General features: G+C 44.1%; 1 protein-coding gene across 7 annotated transcripts in view; it reads left to right on the top strand.

Annotated features, from left to right (window-relative positions):
• The window catches only part of tnikb (TRAF2 and NCK interacting kinase b), a 63,828-nt gene that overhangs the window by 12,295 nt on the left and 30,301 nt on the right, over positions 1 to 21,232 (top strand). For 6 of the 7 annotated variants that reach the window (XM_042214598.1, XM_042214597.1, XM_042214594.1 and 3 more), the window contains exons 3-14: positions 13,607 to 13,663; positions 13,766 to 13,891; positions 14,071 to 14,181; positions 14,586 to 14,676; positions 14,840 to 14,970; positions 16,551 to 16,605; positions 17,063 to 17,141; positions 17,304 to 17,479; positions 17,580 to 17,646; positions 18,335 to 18,533; positions 18,809 to 18,925; positions 20,870 to 20,956. In XM_042214598.1, coding sequence (XP_042070532.1) covers positions 13,607 to 13,663; positions 13,766 to 13,891; positions 14,071 to 14,181; positions 14,586 to 14,676; positions 14,840 to 14,970; positions 16,551 to 16,605; positions 17,063 to 17,141; positions 17,304 to 17,479; positions 17,580 to 17,646; positions 18,335 to 18,533; positions 18,809 to 18,925; positions 20,870 to 20,956 — 1,296 coding nt within the window. The remainder of the gene's footprint in view (positions 1 to 13,606; positions 13,664 to 13,765; positions 13,892 to 14,070; positions 14,182 to 14,585; positions 14,677 to 14,839; positions 14,971 to 16,550; positions 16,606 to 17,062; positions 17,142 to 17,303; positions 17,480 to 17,579; positions 17,647 to 18,334; positions 18,534 to 18,808; positions 18,926 to 20,869; positions 20,957 to 21,232) is intronic. The other variant, XM_042214595.1, reaches the window with a different exon arrangement.

The following is a 21,232-nucleotide window of genomic DNA, read 5'->3' as shown; positions in this document are numbered from 1 at the left end:
TTACGAATAATCTTTCTCTGTGCAGAATGATGGACTTCAAATGTTTTAGCTTCTCTAAGATTGTTGCTGATGTCTTCAACACACACCTGAATACTTCACAGTAGCAAACTGTCTGACGTTTGCTTTCATAGAGGTGCTCACATAAGGCTTTTCGCTACAGCGATATGTATCACATGGCGACGTCTGTCGTTTCCTATCACGCTATCGTTTGTTTCGCAGTGTCGCAAAACAAACTGTTTGCGACACTATTTTTTCATCGTTTTGATGTCACTGTAGTGGCTTTATTAATTTCTTAAAGTTCTCTCTTTCTCTTATATTTAAAATATCTACACTACGGACGGACAAGCGCCGACAACGACGACAGTAAACCCAGCATGTGGCTCCACCGTCCACTTGTTTATTTTCCACATTAATCTTTCGCAGTAAAGCTGAAGATCCTGAGATTTTTTCAAAATTAACTGAAATGGTGACAAACAGAAGGACGAGTCAAAACAAATCGAGGACCTTATTCCTAAACAAGGGGCCTCTGTACTCTCTATCTATACATGTAGCATGAACATGGTTTGGTTATTGAAAAGTCTGACACGGACCAGAAAACTGTACTAATGCAAATTTATGCAGGAAACCTTTCCCCACCACAGACTACACACAGCAAGCCTCTTGTACCGCCTACCCAAGAGTCATGTGAAAGAGTGCGGAGAGTTTATGGATGAGGAGCAAAAGCAAGCCGTCAGGTGCTCAAAATAAACCTCAGACTCAAACGTTAGGACAGGCTTTGCCCCGCAGTACGCCGTGTAATAAATACTCTCAAAGAAAATGGCGGCCGTTACAACTCGTGTCTAAAAATGTATAGCTTCATGCATTTATCGTCCTGACATGCGTTGTCGGGGAGATAAATGTCTTATATCGGGATTTGGTCACATCGCGCAGGCCTACGCTCACACATGCTGATGATCAGGTAATAAGATGCGTTTGATCAGCAACTGCTTCTTTCTGTGGAAGTAGTGAGGGTATACTTACTTACTTACTTACTTACTTATAAGATGGTATTGCGTGGTAGAGCTCTTTCTTTTCACATGACTGCAGGCTAAACGACTGCAGCCCTGACGTGATAGCTGTCACTTTGTCACTTTGCAAAGTAAGATTTTATTTTTATACCGGAAGCAAATTGCTCAGTAGACTCTCTAGGCTATGCTAGAAATTAATTCAGATTAATTAATGTGACGCGTCTCAATTTCCACTATAATTAGCACCAAATTATCCTCTAAACTTTATAAGAAATTGCAATTACGTGACTGATGCTTTGAAGGAAATTACAGTGAGGCATCAAACGTTAGATATGAGTGAAAACATTTGAAAGGGGAAGTCGAATGCTGTAATGAAAACACTTAGTTTCTGTCCAGTTTTGTGGCATTTATTGAACTAAAGCAGAATCCTTTTTTTCATTCATCCTCCTTGCCAACATTTTCAAGCAGCTTTCAAATCTTTTTCCACCCTCGGGGCTGCTGACGCCTCCCCTCCCGGCTCCCGGTTTTTAGCAATCTTTCACAGTTACAGGCTGTGAGCGAGCAATGAAGGAGAAATATCTGAATGATGCTGAAAGGCTGCTCGTGGAGGGCGTTATAGCATGAAAGATACGCTTTAAGTTTACATTTCACTGCGGGCGTTTCGCTGACATCGCCGAGACTGTTCAGCAGATTTGGTGCGTTGCTGACCTTTTGATTGCGCTTGTTGGGAGTTTTCAAAGCTCACACTGGAGGGTTTGACCACTGAGGAGGCCGCTTTGGTTTTTACTGGATTTGATTAATCAGTGAATGAGCTCTCGCAGAGTGGAGCTTATTCAATCTGTTGTATCGATTAAAGCACAGAGAGGCTCCTCCAGCCTTCAAGCTTTCTCTCTCTCGGAATATCTCCCTCTCATTTCGTCTCACTGTGCAGGCCTCATTGATAATAGAGTAGAGTCTTTATTCGCTTAGCAGGTTAAATAAGGAATCTCGCGCAGCCACATAGCTGAGATGCAGGAAACGTGCATGCTTTTCATGCACAGATATGCAACAATAACACACGTGTCTACAGAAGTGCAAAAGTAAAAGACTGGCTCTGGTGCTGGATCCGGTTTATAATATCTCCAGCAAAGCCTTCACACTCATTCATCTCCATCAGATTCCTGACAGCTGGAAAGCTTTATTCAGCTGCAGAGACGCGGCATAAATGGAAGTGTTTGATTTTAGCTCAGAAAGTGAAGTCGCTGTTCTATAAAAGGAGGTCTGAAGACAGGAGCTGCCTGTCGGAGGTGCTGATGTCACCGGCTTTTGTTTGCCATGTATTTTGGTTTCTTCCCCTGAATGCAGCATTCAGAAACACTTTATACAGCAGTCTGCAATTTACAGGAGATTTCATTGTATGAGGAAAGAACCAATAACAACACTGGCTGGCTCCTGCTGCGACTTAAATGAAGGCACAGCAGAAGAAAACAAGACTGTAGGGAACAAATGGGCATTTTGGAGGAAATAGAAGATTAATGAAAGCATATGCATACAAGAATAATTGTAACAGGTTGGCCTACGGTGTGGCTTCCTGTGGGTGTTGTTGCTACAGTGTCATAGTAATGTTGCTCTAGGACCATCAGTGCAACTTATTTAGTGAAGTCACAGCTTCTTAACTGTCTGAATCTGCAATAAATAAAATAAAATATTGGCCAAATGTCATAAAGTTTCTGCGGGACGCTGTTCAGACGTGTGCAAACCAAATGCATAGAAACCAAGATCTCTACAGACGCTCAGTCATGCTCAGAAGCTGCCCCACCATTAAGTAGCCTGGTTGGCAACAGAACTGCTCCCCCTACAGGTGGCGAGTTTTACTGGACAAAAACAGGATACGGCTTTACTTAACTGTTAAGCATACATTGAACGAGAATAGCAGTAAATGGTGCAAATAAGGTTAAAAGTTGCTTGAGGTTAGCTTCTAATATCAAATATCAAATTTTTATTGTTTCTATTCTGGCACTTCTTTAATGTGTGACCGTCTTCAAAATGTGGAGCAAACAAAGCACTTGGTAAAGTAACGGTGACTCTTTATATTTATATACTGTCTGTAATCCCTTCTGTAGTGTAGAGGACTAAAGTCCACATAAAGATTAGACTATGTTGCCTTAAAAAGGATCAGACACAAGAGGTTTATGTTACATATGGAGTTACTTGTTCATGTTAGTAAGGCTGCAGTAAAAACAATAGGATTAAATAGTATTTATTTGTTCGTGTTTCTGCTAGCATAAACTGCTGGCAGAAAGCCTCGAAGGCAAACTTTTTCTGTGTCGTTTTTTTTTTCCCACACGTTGCAGCATTATGACATCACGTTAGTCACTTCATGTGACAGCCTGGGGAAACATACCAGCCTGCGTGGTTACCTTCCTCTTTTGTTGTTTCTTCTCTTTCTGCAAAGCGAAACTTGTTCAATGTTTGTCTGGTTTGCTGATGAGTGCCTGCATGCTTGTTGAGTAAGTTGGAGTTTCTGCATCTGACACTTCTTTGTAACTTCCTGAAACGGATTCGGAAACTCTTGTGCCCACTTCGCACAGCAGTTGGCCTCATGTGGAGCTGAGAAAGTAGCCACTCTGAACAAATGCAACACTGTGAGTGTCTTCCAGGAGTCTCTGTCTAAAAATGTGCTCTGTTGAGTCACATCTCTGTGTGACGGCAGGATTATCAGCCTGACCTTGAGTCTGGCCGCTCTCTGCAGCTGGACACACTTTGGCCTTCAGACACCTTTTACACAGCAGTTTATTTCGAGCTCATCCGGACGTTAGCTGTCTAAGCTGCAAAGCGGCATTTTCGCATGAAAACTGCTGCATGTGTTTCAGCAGTCTTCAGTTTGCAGCAGGTTCCAGGTTATTCTGCATTTAGCTGGAAAGAAGAGCTCGTTCCATGAAGAGAGTTCCTGGGAATACTGGCATCTTACTTCCTGGCATCAAACCCCAGAGATTAGTGCAGACACTGGTACATGATTCATGCAGTGAAATAACAGTGTGCAGTACATCACAGGCTGCATTGTACGTGTAAGTGTTACTAATCGTTCCTTTTTTAGAAATGATCAGCAGAGATTAATCAGAAAATGACCTTTGTTATGGCAGATAAGTCATTTCAGTAGGAAACCAGAAGGTGAGTCATGACAGAAAAGCTGATATGTGTTGCCATAAATAATTGGCTTGGATTTGAAAGCAGACCTCCAAGAAAAGAATCATAAACGGACAATCTTTGTTTCAGCCGTGTCTCCAGGTTTACAAGCACACATGCGTTTGAATTTCTGGGATAGTTCATCTGGAAAAGTGGAAGCAAAAGTCAGCTTTCCACAGGGTAGCCTCGGTCATGCCCTGTTTATCAGCTATTTTGCCCTAAATGGAGCTGTAATTTACAAAATAAAGATTGTTGTGTTGAATAGAACTTTTTTGGTGATTAAGCCCATAAAGATTTGAGGTCAGTTTTTGTTGGCGTCGTAAAGTGAGAAGTCAGGTCATTTCCTCATAGACTTCCATATAGGAAGATATTCCAATCCTAGTTATATAATGGACATGAGTGTAATCTGTAGACTCAGCATTCATTTGAGGGAATCCACATTCACACTGGATGAAGAGTTTCAGCCCCTTAACATGTGCCACATAGCAAGGTGCAAGCCACTCGTAAGCCTCAACAATAGAAAGGCTAGATTGGACTAAAACATCTCAAAATCCAGCACAAAATGGAAAAACATTCTTTGGACAGATGAAAGATCAACCTCTACCAGAATACTAGTGTATAATACTAGTCTACTAGTGTTTACTGATGATGTGACACAGGACAGAAGAAGCTGAATCAATGCTGATGTGTTCAGAGACAGACTGTCTGCTCAAATCCAGCTAAATGCAGTCAAACCGATTGGGCGGCGTTCCATAATACAGATGGACAATGACCCAAAACATACAGCCAAAGCAATGTGTTGCAAAAATGTTGACTAAAATCACGACTCCTGCACTTTTCTCCTCCACAGGAGATCTGATTGAGGTAGTGCTAGCTCTTCGGGTCTACTGCTATCACTCGTCTTATAGCCACAGTCGTCCTGAGAACCCAAGCTAGTAGCATTAGCATCCAGGACTGTAACGCTGGCACAGCTGTCAACAGCCTTTCTCCCGCAGATTGTTTTGCTTCCTCCTGGCTGACTGACCTGACCCGTAGCGTACATCCTGCTAATTTGAAAGGCAAAAAGGTAAAACACCAAGTGATCCACCCGGGCAAACCTGTTGGCTGCTAGAGAGAATGCCGGTTTAAGGCACTACCCCACTTCACTTGTGGGGTCTGCAATTATTTTTTATATACAGTCAGATAGCAAAGCTCAGATATGTTTCTGTACCAACCTCTCATTCTTTATTTCTAACACACAAGAAACTGTGAGAGCACAAGGTGAGGAGAGGGAGCTCCCACTGGCACAGAGAAGAAACCGGAGCTGAGATGTGCAAGCAGGGAGCCGGTAGAAATTAATGTAGTGTTTCAGGACTGGAAATAGGACAGTAATGACAGCAGTGCAGTTTGGGTGATGAATGTCAAACAGGAGTCTGCAATTGACTTGGTGCCTTCATTAGTCAGCAACAGAAATACCCATTTAAATTAAACATTCATATTTCAGCCACGTTTGCAGGCAACTATGGGGTAACACTGTCTTATTTTGCCACTTACTTGTGTGCAGGATGTGGCTCTGAAGGGTTGTATGGGACAGCTTTGCTCCAGGTGTCACAGCACACCTGGCGAATTTAAGGTGCAGCAGCGGCTTAGTTGTAGCAACCAGACAGCCTCAGTCAGGGCCAGATGTGGCCCAGGTGTGGGCCAAACATGCATTTGGGTGTCACATTTAAGTTTAGGCGTTAGACATCTACAGCCTCTTTGACATTAAAACAGCGGTCGGCAACATTTCTGATGATGAGTGCCATCTAAAATTTCCTCAGAAATCAATGTGCCATATGACTGCATTAGCAATAAATTTAATAACACTCTACACGAACAGTTACACACTTTATAAAACAACTTTACACAATGATATTTGTTCGCAGATGTTGGCAGCTGTCTGCGAATAGTTATCAGCTATTTTGAAACAAAAAAACAAACACTTTTATCCATAAATCCAGCTTTGTGTCTTTTTCCATTGTAGCTGAAGTCCGGGACAAACTGTGTTCCTTCTCAGCTCAAAACGAAACACATAATATTTTCTCTGAATGAGGGACCATTCCATTTTTTAAGGAGCCGTTGGTAACCCTACTAACTGACCTCATGAATAAAATAAAGTTCACCATCAGTAACATCATAGCACCCAGCTGTATAGAAACTCCGTCATGCTAGCTAGCACGCAGTACGAAAAAGTCAGCATAACGAAAATAAACTCCACCTAAACTTGGTTCATATCTGACCCAGAGAGACTGCAGGTCAGAACTTCTTACCTGAAGTTCAGTTCACCTGATGCTCGGACCGGCGGCCGCCTCGGGTCTCTGCTCCTGCCTCCCCTTTCCCTCATCCACCTGCTGGCCTCAGTGGGAGCTCCGCCACAGACACGACAAAACAAATGAGTTATTTTTACACATCTGCCAGCATCTGGCCAATCCACCACCTTTCATTGTTTATACCGTTACAAAAAACAAAACAACAAACAAACAAACGAATGAACAAAAATCATCGACCCATAAAAACGACAAATCACATCGGGCATACCAATGGCCAGTCCAGCTATAGTTGTGCCATCAGTTAACCCTTCGTGCCCAGGGTTGCCGACCCCTGCATTAAAAAATGGCAATCAAGAGTCAGTATTGCTTTAAAGTGTGACCCCAAGGAATGCTGACATCCATACCTGTCGAGTTAGGAATGACATCATTTTCACTTTCGTTGCCACTGATGCGCCGTGGCACCGACACAAAAGCAGATCTGAGTTTCTCTGAAACTAAATTGTCTTTGACAGCATGGCAGTATTTCATGCCTTGGGAATGATGATAAGCTAGTCTAGCTGCTGCCAGTATGGGGGTTTGAAAACAAAATAACAGCCTGCTGTTTGGTGTATTTTGGCCTCCAGTGTTTGCTTTTAAGCTCCTTTAAAACAGAGAATAATGCTTCTTTGAAACTGTGGTTTTCATATTTTCAGTTGTCCTTTTGCAGTCACTTCTAAAATGCCAAACGTGGTGAATTTGTGTATTTCTGCGACAATAAGACGCAGACAAAAGCCCACGCTGGTTGCACAAGCTCGCCGTTTCCAGAGGACGTGTTGTTACATTAGAGCGCAGAGAGAGAAACGCTTATTTGTGTCTGTCAGTCTGTTTCTGTCGTAATGTGTCGGGGCTTGTGTTCAGGTTAGGAATGCGAGGCTTGTCTGAACGCGGGACCTGAGGTGTGTTTTTACGCCTGAGGCAGCCTCAAAAGGATATTCTGCCCTTTTCTACCTCCAGTCATCCTCCTCCTCCGCCTCCTCCTCACCTGCCACCTCCCTCTGTTCTCCCTCTGCTGCTATCTTTATCTCTCTCCCTGCATATGTGCGGATTCGGGTGATGTTTTAATGCAGCTTCCTCGTGCCGCCCGGCCTCCATAATCTGGCTCCAGCGCGCGCACACACGTGAACACACGCTGGGAGCTCTGTGTCACCTTTGGGAGATTCGTCTGGCCGGCCGTCGGTGTCGGAGGAAGAGAGATAGCAAAACAAAGAGCCTCTGTGAGATGCTATCTCTTCCTCTCATCTCGCCGCCGTTATCTGCCTCGCCTTTTATTGCCCCATCGTGCTGGATCGCTGCCGTTTGTCCTGCAGTCACAGCAGCACTTCACACACTTAACCCGAGGTCCAGGGAGCAGGTTTACTGACTTTTCGAATTATAACTTAGCTTCAGCTGCACAAAGCTGCTGCCTACTAGTGACTTAGCCGTGTACCATCAACAGGAAGAGTGAGACAGGCTGCTACTTTGTCAGAGTGTAAAGGTGCTGTTATGTTTAGAATAATTAGTCAGAAAGTTGTTGATTGATTTGTATGAGAACTTGATCCAAGGTGGAGCTTGGTCCCGGCTGGGCATGAGTAACATCTGGAGATCTGGATCCAGGAATTTTTGAAAAGATTCTTTTCCATTGCAAAACAGGCCAAGTCATAGGTTTCAGCTTTATCTTGATCTTGATCTTCTCATGGTGCAGTGGTTAGCACTGTTGCCTCACAGCAAGAAGATTCTGTGTTTAAATCCACCATCTTCCTGTGTGGGGTCTGCGTGTTCTTCCTCCCACGCTCTACAGACATGCAGTTATCGAGGTAGCTGGAAGAGGCTCCAGCCCCCCCGTGAACTTGAATTGGACCAGTGGAAGAGAATGTACTGAATCCTAAATATGACGAGTTCATGGCTGGTGTGGAGCGTTTCCATGGGCAGTATTTAAATCACAGGGCTGGACAGTTCAGGCTTTAATGAACAAACCTTACATACAGAGAGAAGGATGATCACCATCGTTAGGCACTTCCTGTTTTATTTTATTATATTAGAGCATATTGTTTTATACTTCCTGCCTTCTTTGTGCTACACCTGTCAGTTAATCGCCTGCGTCAGTGTATCATGTACCTCCTGCCTCACTTACACTCGGGCTTTCCAACATTCCTCGTATGTTGACGTTTGTTTATTTACTTATTTTCCCCCTTAAATGTTTGTTGCTTGCTGATCATTATTGCAGCAGTTCTCCAGATTTCTAAAGGATTTTCAAACTTTACAGTGACCTATGAGTGTGACCTCATTAAAGCATAAAACAGGAACTAACTGAAGCAATAAATCAGTGTTGTGTCTGCACAGCTTAGTAAATAACCTTGTATCACATTGATTGTTCACATTTCTTAGCTGAAACTATGAAAAATGCCAAAAATAATTGTCAGACATATAATAATATTTTTGCACCATCAAGGTGATTCCCAAAGAGCTATTAGTTAAAAACATGGCACATCTAAGCATGATGTACAGTGTGTCCTTAAAAACGTGAGGAAACCGGACACGTGTAGAACAGAGAAGGCCTGAAAATGATCTACAGTGAATAAACAAGCTGGAAGTCATTAAGAAATGGTTAAAAAATCCAGCAAAGATCTGACACAGAACCTGAGCGATGTATCTGGACATTCAGTGTTTGCACTGTTTACTGAGGCCTCATCAGGAGAGAGGCCCAACAGTTACAGTCCACAGCCATCTAGAAAACACAGTGGGGGTCTGTCATGGTCTCAGGCTGCATTTCATCCAATGGTGTTGCAGATCTTCTCCATATAAAAGTGCGATCGTATACAATACCATCTGGAAACAATGACCCCAAAGAGACAATGCACTAAAAACACACATGAATAGAAAAGCAGAGAGCCTCATTATTGAAGCAGTGTGGGGCGATGTTAACAGAGAACAGAACAAACTCCCAGAGAAGAACTTTGATGTCTGAGAATTATTCCTGATTGAAAAGCTGAGTTCAGCCCGTGTTGAAGGGTAAAGGCGGTCATACCAAATGACTTTCCATGTTTCCATGCATTACTGCATCCCTTCTCCTGCAGAATATAAAGGAATTAGTGGTGGCTCAAGACTTTTGCACAGTACTGTATGTTATTATGCAGCAGTTGTGGTGGTCTAGCCCACTTGTGATCAAATTGTTTGTTTGCGGCCCCCGAGCTAAAATGATTTAGACACCTGCTGTAAAAGATGCTTCGGTGTAATTAATCAGTTTTATTCTCGCCGCGTAAATAAACAGAGACAGCAGGAAAGGTGCGTGTGAGTTGTGTTCATTCGTCAGGTTTCTCCCCGACTGTTAGGCCAGCTCAGAGTTTAGAGCTGTGCACATGTTCTCGTGCAGAGGTACGAACGCATTGTTTGTTATTGAGACCGATCAGAGCGAGCGTGAATCAAGCTTTACACCGACATTAATGGACAGTTTTGCTTTGTGGTTTCCACTCCTGCCTGTCTGTCATAGAACTGACTGGGAGACAGTGGAGACTAAACTAATTATCATATTTTAAAGGGAGGCTGGTGTACACTTGAGCTTTTAATGGCAGCTGGTGGGTGAAGGTTGGAGTCGGTTCACAGCACATCTACTAAAATGGCATCTGACTAGAAAGGTTTCGATTGGATCGTTAACGACAGATCCAAGGTCAGCTTTCGGTAAAATGTGACTGGCATTGTTAGCACGCTGTGAATCATCAGGCTGGTTTTTAGATCAGCTTTAAAGCAAAAAACTGACATTTTCCTAAAGTTATTGACGATTCCAAAGGCTGAATTATCGAACACTTGGCACAGGTGAAAGAAATCGAGGGAGTCGGCGCGATGAAACAGGAAACAAAAGATGTGAGACGCACAAGAGAGACGGGGAGAGAACAAGAGACTTTCAGCACTCCGAGGTGATTTCAGCCTGTCAGATATATTCAGTGTCTGATGCAACGCTGAGTAACCGAGACGCCGTCTGCGTGAGTGTGTGTGAGCTTGTCTACTTCAGCGTGTGTGTCTGAATCTGAGGGACTCACATGTGCAAGTGACCCAGTGTGTGAAATATCATGGCCTCTAACACACACACATGTACACACACACACAAACTGCCATCGCTTTGCCTCCTCCAACCCCACATTCATTCATTGCCCTCACTGCCAGGCCTGTTGCTAGGTTACCGTTAGGAAATGGTGTGTGTGTGTGTGTGTGTGTGTGTGTGTGTGTGTGTGTGTGTGTGTGTGTGTGTGTGTGTGTGTGTGGTGAGGTGGATGAATTTCCACTTTCTCGCTTTAACAGCTGCTGTGATACCGGCTTCGCTTTGAAGGAGGAGGAGGAGACGTTAGACTCAGTGTTGGATTTTAGTTCAGCTTCACTGTAAATTATTTAAACTCAAAGTCGTCACGGTGCTGAAAAAATGGGAGCTAACAGGCTGCGGCGATGTGCCCTGCAGTGAGCGCGGGGCCTTTACCTTTGGAAAGACAAACCGGAGATTGATGCCATGAGTTGAACAGTTTCCTGACGACTTTGCACAGCTTAATATTTTAAATGCAGAGTTGAACGCATGATTATTCTGCGTTATATCTGCAGCGTCTGGGAGTATAAATATCAGCGAGTCCTTGGCGAGGGGCGCTGACCATGAATGAATTATTTTATTAATGGGACAGTTGTTTGCACTTTGTTAGGTACAGCCAGACCTGACATGATAGCATCCATAATGTAAATCTGGTGCTCTGCTGGATTAAGGTGTGGTGACTGCTGAGGTCATGTGAGTACAGTGACTTAAACTGTGCGACATGTTGTGTTATGTTGCACAACATAAAGTTGGTTACACTGGTTCCCCAAAGTCTGGCCCTAGCATCGAAATGTTGCAGGAGAAGTAAACACAGACAAGACAACGTTTTGCAATCCTCTGCTGTCCAGTTTTGGTGAACCTGTGAATTGTAGCCTCAGTTTCGTCCTCTTAGCTAACAGGAAGGACACTTGTTGTGTTCTTCTGCTGCTGTGGAACATCAGTTTCAACATGTTGTGTTGTGCACGTCTGTATTCCTTGTTTGTTACAAGTAGCTGTTTGAGTTACTGTTATCGTTCCAGCAGCCTATCAGCTATTCTGGTAAATGAACTAAATGGCCTGTATTTGTATAGCGCTTTACACATCCAGTCATCCACCCATTCACACACACATTCACACACTGGTGATGGCAGCTACATTGTAGCCACAGCCACCCTGGGGCGCACTGACAGAGGCGAGGCTGCCGGACACTGGCGCCCCCGCTGACCACCACCAGTAGGCAACGGGTGAAGTGTCTTGCCCAAGGACACAACGACCGAGACTGTCGGAGCCGAGGCTCGAACCGGCAACCTTCTGATTACAAGGCGAACTAATCTAATCTATAACACCAATAAGGAATTTTGTTCCCAGAGAGCTGCTGCTCGATGCTCAATGTAACGTAAAGTATCGATTCTTACTTCTGTTTGGCTCTTTGTCGTTTTCATCTACCTGACAAGCTACACGTGGCTGAACTCTAGACCAGGCCAAACTTAAAGGTGAATTAATGAGCTTAAAATGAATAAATAGTACAGCATGAATATGTAAAAGCATCCCACTTGAATTCAAAAGCAGAGGAGCTCTCAGGTGTTTGCAAAGCACAGTTTTCTGCTACATGTGAAGGGTACTTTCTGGTGATTCATTTTTCACTTCTGTGACGATTATCTGGCTGCACACTGTGAAGTGTAACAGCGACGATAAACAAGCTGGCGGCGTGCTTTTATCGCTGGAGGAAGCTGCAGACAGACACATCTCTCGTGGGCACACGATCGCTTGTGATCAGAACAGTGTGTTGTCAGACGGGATCACGTAGTAACACATGTGGCAAAAAGTATGTAAAAGGAAAGAATGCAACCATAGTTAGTGTGAAGTCATCGGCTAGACAAACCAAAGAGGGATGCTGTACACTCATGTGGCAGTTATCCTTTTAGACTCTGTTGAGTGTTAATATTTAATAAATATAATATTGTATTTACAAAACCTTGAAACGAGCAACTGAGACTGTGAATAGATCAGGAAAGTGTTCACTAAGAGCGAACCAAACCTTTCCTCTCACAGTTCTCTACAGTCAGACTTGTTTTTGCCCCCTGCTGGCCATTAGAAGAAATACAGGTGTGCAGCACTTCCGGTGCTTTTCTACTCTAATTAATTCATTTTTACTAAAAGCTTCATTCACCCAATCACATACATGCGTTCATTTTCTCTGTACCCAACATTTATGCACACATTCACATAACTGTGAATGCACTGGGAGCAGCCCAGGGTTCAGTATCTCGCCCAAGGACACTTCAACATGCCGATTGGTGTAGCAGGTTAGTAGGAGACCCAGCCGCCCCATAATAATGAGGCATAATATGATGCTTCATATGGCAATGAGACATCGACTTCCCCAAGTCTCAAGCAGCCACAAAAACAGCTTGTCAGGTTTCGAACGCTGGTTCTCTGTCAGCTGTATAGTTTCCTCTCCAATCTCAGCCGGGCTCCTTACAGTCCAGTTAGCATGCACACAGGACCACAGTTTGGGTTTACATGCACACTTTCATACATTAAAGACATGTTAAAAATCTAACGTCTTCCATCTGCATCTACCGGCTTCTATTTTAGTCGTTGAGGAAGCCTATTGAAGGAGTTGACATTGGGTTAGATGGACTCTGTATCATCATCATTCTTTCTTTGAAGTTTCATGGTAAAGGTGTTTTTTTCCAGCTGAATATACTGAGAATAAGGGCTGTGGCTGTATTTTCGAACAGTATTTGGAACTTGGATCCATAATATGTCAACCTTTACTGAGACCATATTTGCAAAAGAGTCTCTGACTGTATATTGTACACTTTTGTTTGTCCACAAATTCTGGACAGATGGACAGTGCAAAACATAAATATGTCCCCAGAAACCTGCTCTGCAGAGGGCTAGGGCCTGCTCATCTGGATTCCCATCAGAAATCGCTCCAAAACAAGGAATTAGAGGAAGCAAACTGGGTTTGCTCTGTTCTTAAGAGATTAAGGGATGGAAATGTTGAGTAAATGTGTCCTAGATCCAAATCCGTGACTCATGTCTTTGATCGCCTCTCCACCTCTGTTCTTCAGGGTCGCCATGTCAAAACTGGCCAGCTCGCTGCCATCAAGGTCATGGATGTCACAGGCGTGAGTGACACACACCGTCTTTAATCCAGCCTTTCTGTTATACTGGGACCGTGTGTGTTATTGGCATTGTGCTGCATCTGTCTCTGCGTTTGTGTGCTTTAGGATGAGGAGGAGGAGATTAAAGCCGAGATCAACATGCTGAAGAAGTACAGCCACCACAGGAACATAGCAACCTATTATGGAGCCTTCATCAAGAAAAATCCTCCAGGAGTGGACGACCAGCTCTGGGTTAGTCACACGAACACGTTTTGTTAGCTGAGCTTAAATCAGTCTGACTGAAAGCTCCCCTGACCCACAACGACAACACGTCCTGTATATAGAGATCAAAGGATGAGATGACTGATAGAGGTTTGCAGTGAAGTGAACAGTTAATACTAAACCCAAAAACTGCACGTATGTTTGTGCAGCTGGTGATGGAGTTCTGCGGGGCCGGCTCGGTGACAGATCTGATCAAAAACACCAAAGGGAACTCCCTGAAGGAGGAGTGGATCGCCTACATCTGCAGAGAGATCCTCAGGGTAGGAACCAAAACGCTGTCGCCTATGTTTACATGTTTCCCACAAAGAAGAAACACCCAGTTGTTTCCCAGAGGAACACCGTCAGAGTCTTTGCAAAAAAGAAAAAGTCTGCCACATGTGTGGAGAAAACTGACAAGAAAGGAAATTTGTAAATGCATCTAAAATAAATGAAATCAAATTTGTAACATTTATATAAATATAAATGACAGATTTGTAAGGAAGAATGCAGATTGATTAATTATATGTACACCTGGTTTTGTGTATCTGCATATTTTGGCCTCAAAGAGCAGAACTGAAATAATGAAGCGATGAAGCTCACGGATTAGCGAGCCTCTCCTCTGCCTCCTGCTGTTCTGTTTTGGATCGTAAGACGACCTTTGCCACTTGTTTCCCCTTGTCTCCAGGGTCTGACCCACCTCCACCAGCACAAGGTCATCCACAGAGATATCAAAGGCCAGAACGTGCTGCTGACGGAGAACGCGGAGGTCAAACTCGGTGAGGAAGCAGCAGCATTTATTCTAAGTTTCATCCTAATTATGGTGACTTGTGTTACAGTTAGAAGGCTCCTGAGGGGCCGCTCTGGATGCGTGCTGTCAAAAGCATAACATGTACAGCTCGGCACTGCACCGCAGCGCTATGAACAGTGTTTTGTGTGCAGTGGACTTTGGTGTGAGTGCTCAGCTGGACCGTACGGTGGGACGGAGGAACACGTTTATTGGGACCCCGTACTGGATGGCCCCGGAGGTCATCGCCTGTGATGAGAATCCTGATGCCACGTATGACTTCAAGGTAATTTATTCTAACTAACAGTCGTCTCAGGACTCGGTGAGCTAACTTTAGGCTTAACTTTGTACTAGGATACATCGTCATGGTAACCTATGCTGCACTAAACCACCACTGAGTTTCCTGAAAACAGAAGATCGTTCAGCCCTCGGTTTGTGGAACCCGAGAACATCGTCCACGGGCGCTTGTATTAGCGATGTGTGGAGCCATTTCACACAGTCGTGCTGGTTTTGTATTGATCCTATCGTTGGTAATGGATTAGGGTTTAGTTCATATTGATTCTGTGAGGTTAAACAGCTGGTGTTGCACAGACGCCAGTTTGCCTGATAAACGAAAGGAGACTCGGGTGAAGTCATTAGCACAGGATCGTATAAGATAAGTGATGATTTATAGAGCTTGTTTTTCCTGCTAAAAGTGTCTCCTCTGTTGGGCCCCGAGCAAACAATATGAACCAGTCATTCTCAGCCTCCCAGCTTCATGTTAGCACCAGCTTTAAGCTTGAGCAGGAGTCGCATGGGATGACCTGAGACGCTCTCTCGTGTTGGTCGATTTTCGCTGTCTTCATCCTGCCATAGGACAGCATTTGTCTCTGAGGTTTTCCTATAACAGCTCTCATCCTCCATCTCTGTGCTAATGTGTCTGTATGTATCCTTACAAATTGCTCATATTTAGTTTTGCGTCTTGTTTTAATTACAAAGTTACAGCAGTGCTGTACAGTTTATGGGCGGATTTCCAGCTCAGCTACGCTTCATAAATCGTGTTTTTGCCTGGATGCTAAACATTAGCGTAACAGCTGATCTGATCAGGCTGTTGCAGCTCAGTGACGTCTCCGTGTTTCTTTGATCTGAACTGAAGGAGCATTTAAATCTGCACTTAATAAGCTGGGATAAGATCTCACGAGTACAGATCCAGTTTAACAGTGCACGCGTGGTTTTCCACTCTAGGCAAACAAACCTAAATAAGTACACTTTAAAACGAAGGAAAAGGTAAAGTTTTTCCTGCTTTTCTTTTTTATTAAATTGCCCTCACGGAGCTCCTGTAGTTCAATTTCTCGTCCGAGTCAAACTGCTTGTAGCTGTGAACAAACAGCGCGCACTGACCTTTAAAAACAATCCCTCTCACATCATATCTGTTGTTTTTTGGAGTTGTGTAATCTCTGATTATTGCTACCCGAGCGCACCAACAGAAACGAGTATCGTTCCTTCAGAGAGCTGAAATCAGTGGGTCTGCAGCGGTTACTGTAAGAGGGGCGCGCTGTAATGGGGACAGGACGAACCCCTGTGGCGAGCTGGTGGAGGATGTGCGCCTACACCATTAACTCCAACCCTCCGGGGCTTTACGTGACGAGAAAGCCTGAGTCCGTCTGACAGCACGAACAGCTCAGATCTGCACCTAAAAACAGAAACATAATAATAATAATATGGTTGAAATGTTAAAGACGGGCATCTCCAGCACAGGCACAGATGGGGAGCTGACTGTATTTTTATCGCTTAACAAGTACACCGATTGGCGCGCCGATCTCCTGAAAGTGTTGAGTCGGTAACACGTTGGGAGGATGTGAACGTTTCGTGTTTCTCTCTCTGCAGAGTGATCTGTGGTCGCTCGGTATCACAGCCATAGAGATGGCAGAGGGAGCGCCACGTAAGTGTGATTACACCGTTATCAGCTGACACTCACAGCACAGTTTGTCTGCGAGCTAAACGACTAAATCGATGTCTTTTTCTTTTTTCTCTTTCTGCTTTGCACCTCTTCTTCTTCTTCCTGTCTCATTCCCTCCCCTTCTTTTATCCTGCGACTTTAAATACTTCCTTTCCTCTCCCTTCCTTTCCTTTCCTATTCTCCTGTCTTCTCCCATTTCATGTCTCATCATTTCTTGTCTCTTGTCCTTCCCTTTTGTCTTATTTCCTGTTCTTGCTCCACCTTTGCATCATTTCCTTTCTCTCCTCTCCTCTCCTTTCCTTTATCCACATTTTGGCACCTTTCCTAATCTCATCTCCTCTCTCCCATTTTTCCTTTTTAATTTTTTTAATTCCTATCTTTTTGCTTTCTTGCTTTCTTTCCTTTCCTCTCTCTCCTTTCCTTCCTTTTGCCTCCTCAGCTCTGTGTGACATGCATCCAATGAGGGCGCTCTTCCTCATCCCCAGAAATCCTGCCCCGAGACTCAAATCAAAGAAGTGGTGAGTCACTTAAACGCACACACATGCTGTCAGACATCTATACACAAACATGATGTGACAGTGGCCTGTAAGAGGGTAAAGCTGCAGCTCTCCCTTTAATGAAGCTGCTGTTTTAAGAGAGAGAGCTATCAGCGATTAACTGGTGTGTGTGCTCGCGGTCAGGTCGAAGAAGTTCCAGTCGTTCATAGAGAGCTGCCTGGTGAAGAGTCACAGCCAGAGGCCGAGCACCGAGCAGCTCCTCAAGCACCCCTTCATCAGAGACCTCCCCAACGAGCGGCAGGTCCGCATCCAGCTGAAGGACCACATCGACCGCACCAAGAAGAGGAGGGGCGAGCGAGGTGAGCAGGCACTAACTCACCTCAGCTCACAGCTGCCTGAAGCCTCCGCTGTCAACAGATGTAAACACTGACCTGAAATCTCTGTTTGTTTTCCCCTCAGATGAGACGGAGTACGAGTACAGTGGGAGCGAGGAAGAGGATGAAGAGAGGGACATAGGAGAGCCCAGGTATGTTTACTCATGCCGTAGCCTCCACTGTAGCTGCTGGTGTTAACAGGCAGAAATCTAGAATCCAAAACTGAAGCACCACAAATCCAGTTGCTGGAGTGGCAGCGACAGTGAGACACTCCCCATCGACTCCCACAGCTTTGCAACAGAAATGAACGGTTTACAGCCTGTTACAACACAATGTTTTGGTCTTTGTAGATACCTTCCACCTTCACAAGTGTTTAACACAAAATAACTCACGTGTTTACATTTATTTAGGGCTTAAAGTTAGAGGTCTGGCTGCTCTATGCTACAGCTGTCTATTAAACATCCTTTCAGCTGACTCAACGCTGACACCAGCCTCAAGTGGCCACTACAGGAACTGCAGCTTCTTGGAACTTCAGCTGTAGCATCACTTGCAGTCTCAGAATTTACCGCTTCATATAACAACCATGGACTAACTTACAGATGTGACACTTTAACAGTTTACGAATGCAGGCAGTTCACTTTCTGTAACTCCACCCTCTCATCTGACGATGCTCACTTTTAGCTCCAAAAAACAAAAAGAGAGTTCACAAACAAAAACATTATGGTGGCTAAACTTCTCTTTTATTTAGCAAAGACCTGCTATATGCTCCCATTATTACTGCTGCTCGTCCATAGGTTTGCAGATTCGCTAAAACTCAAACAAGTCTTAATCCTGTTCCAGCTCCATCATCAATATTCCGGGCGAGTCCACGCTGAGGCGAGACTTCCTGCGTCTGCAGCTGGCCAATAAGGAGCGGTCGGAGCTGATCCGGCGTCAGCAGCTGGAGCAGCAGCAGAACGAGGAGCACAAGCGCCAGCTACTGGCCGAGAGACAAAAACGTATAGAAGAGCAGAAAGAGCAGCGGCGACGGCTGGAGGAGGTAGATTTAAGACCGCAGATAATAATAATAATGACAACGATAGATTGTTACGTTACACACAGGAAGTCGATTTGTCCTTCGGCTGTTTGAATCTGTGAGAAACAGATCAGAATGATTATAAAATCACTTTTCCTGCATGTGAAACACATCACACCTGTTTGTTAGCACCTCAGCTCATCCAAATGCCAGGAAAACATGCCTGACGCGCACACACAGACACACACGGACATGCAGACAGCTGAGGTGTTGTTGTGTAAAACGGTTTCCACCTACAGCAACAGCGTCGCGAGCGAGAGCTGAGGAAGCAACAGGAGCGAGAGCAGAGGAGGAGGTATGAAGAGATGGAGCAGCTCCGCCGCGAGGAGGAGAGGAGGCACGCCGAGAGAGAGCAGGTACGGAAACACCTGACTGACAGGTGTCATACGGGGGGGTGTGGCTTCTCAGCACATCTGCTGTCAGTTACTCTGATGAGCGACTGAAACATGGAAACGTCAAATCAGAGAAGACGCTACAGAGATGATGTAAAAGAAGAATTTCACATATTGTAGATGCTGGCCTCCAGACACCAGGGGGCGCTGTAGAAAGAATTTATGGTACTTAATTTGTACATTAATCATAAATAAATGAGCTTTACAACAACTAGAACAGGGAACAGGAACATAAACTAATAAACAAAGAATAAGAGACTTAAATAAGCTCTCACTAATCTTTGAAAATTATTATTAATGTCTTAGGAAACAACTCGCAGCTGTTACACAAGCAAATTTGAACCAATTGTTAAATAAACACAAATTAATTAGCTCTACTGTTGTAGCAACACATTCATAATAAACCAGATGGTTTGGTGTTCCGACCAAATCATTGATGACTGTGCGCTCCGTCCCTCACTCTGAGCTCAGCTCTGTGTTTTATTGCTTTACACACTCAGTTAGCTGAAAGCTAAAGGAGCATTTTTCCTCATTTTACTTCTGCTTCACAGCCTGTGAGAACTCTCGTGCTGCATCACTCCTGCATTATTCATGCAGGGTTTAAATGAGACCTGAATTAAATAAATTTCCAAGCTGCATTATGGGAAATGAAGGTTTCTAATGTCTCTAGAGCTTATCCTACAGTGGGGATTAAAAGTCAGCATGACTCAGCTTAAAACTACATGACTGTAAAACTTCATTTTATCTCAAACATTTATGCAAAAATGTATTATTGTGCAGTAAAAGGCTGTGCTAATATTTTAAGCACCAACACAAATAATCCTCCTTTAATCCGTCTACAACCTTTGATGTGTGATGTGTGTAAAATGGTAAACAGATCATTTAAAACAGTCGTGGTCTACACGGAGCTTCTGTTCTAACTGTGTGACTACAGTTCATGACGTTTTCCACATTTAAAATATTCAGATTGTACGTTTTTCAAGTTTGTGGCTTTAATGCATTTTAAATTTGGCATTTAAATTGGATTTAATCAAAGAAGCTTGTAATTAGTTAGCTTTTTGTGTTTCTGGACCAAAATGGAACTTCAGTCATGTTGCTTCAGCCTAAAAATACATTTACTCAAACCTCTAATTTCGGAGGTTTATAATTAATGTCAAACAATTCTGCGATTATAGATTACTCTTTACTCTTTTTGTCCCAAAACTTTAAGCAACAGAAAGCAGCCGCTTGCAGATATAATCCCTCTGCAGCCTTTAACGTGGTATCGATCGTTTTATGGAGCCGGTCACTCGTGAAATGTGACAACAGAACATTTTCTAGTCCAGAAAAATCTGTGATGTGACTGAGGGGAAACATGCTACATGATGAGGCTTTAAGGTTTCACCGGATGATGAGGAGCATGTCTGACAGACAGAGAAAACTCGTTTTAATGTGTAAACCTGCGCTACACAGATGTGGGCTGTGTGCTCGTTGTGGTTCGGGTTGCTGATTTTCAGCTGCAGGGTCGCCACACCTCCAGCCTGATACTGTAACACACGAGACTTATAAATGACTCGTAGTTAACACTCTCTCAGACAGAGATTTCTTCCTCTTGCACAGCTGATTTCACACTGATCTTTAACACTGCCATCTTAATAATAAGCATGTTGTCTTTCTGTTCTACTAATTACGGCCTCCTGCTGTTCCTCTTTTTTCTCTCCTCGCCTGTTCCTGACTAAATCCCTACTTTCACACCTCTTCAACAAATCTCCTACTTTTGGCTGTCCTCCTCCTCTTTCCTTTTTCCTTTTCTTCTATTTCCTCCTCGGGTGATGTCACTGGTTGCCTGGGCTCCGATTCGCTTCCATTTCTCCTGGTCGCTCTCTGATTGGCTGCCTGTGGTGCTGGCTGGGGCTGCTGATTGGTTAGGAGTATATCCGTAGACAGCTGGAGGAGGAGCAGAGGCAGCTGGAGATCCTGCAGCAGCAGCTCCTGCAGGAGCAGGCCCTACTGCTGGTAACACAACACAAACACACACAGACTGATGAAGGGCAGAGCCTAACGCCGGGCTCAAAGTACCCTGCTTTGATTTTTTATTCACATAAAACTCAAAGTGCCTTAAACTCTAAGATACATAATCTGAAATATTACAGTGAAAGCTTCAACAATCAGATGACTGTTTTTTGGCGACAGCGGGGAGGAAGAACTGCCCGTTAACAGGAAGGGACTTCCAACAGAACCAGACTCAGAGACGTGTTGACATCTGCTGTGATCGGTTGGGGGAAGACGAGA

Source organism: Haplochromis burtoni, unplaced genomic scaffold, assembly GCF_018398535.1.
Source record: "Haplochromis burtoni strain Fernald_Lab_line unplaced genomic scaffold, NCSU_Asbu1 Contig_592, whole genome shotgun sequence".
Taxonomy (NCBI): Eukaryota; Metazoa; Chordata; class Actinopteri; order Cichliformes; family Cichlidae; genus Haplochromis; species Haplochromis burtoni.
Note: the sequence above shows the minus strand (reverse complement) of the source record. Positions and strands in the feature narration are given on the sequence as shown.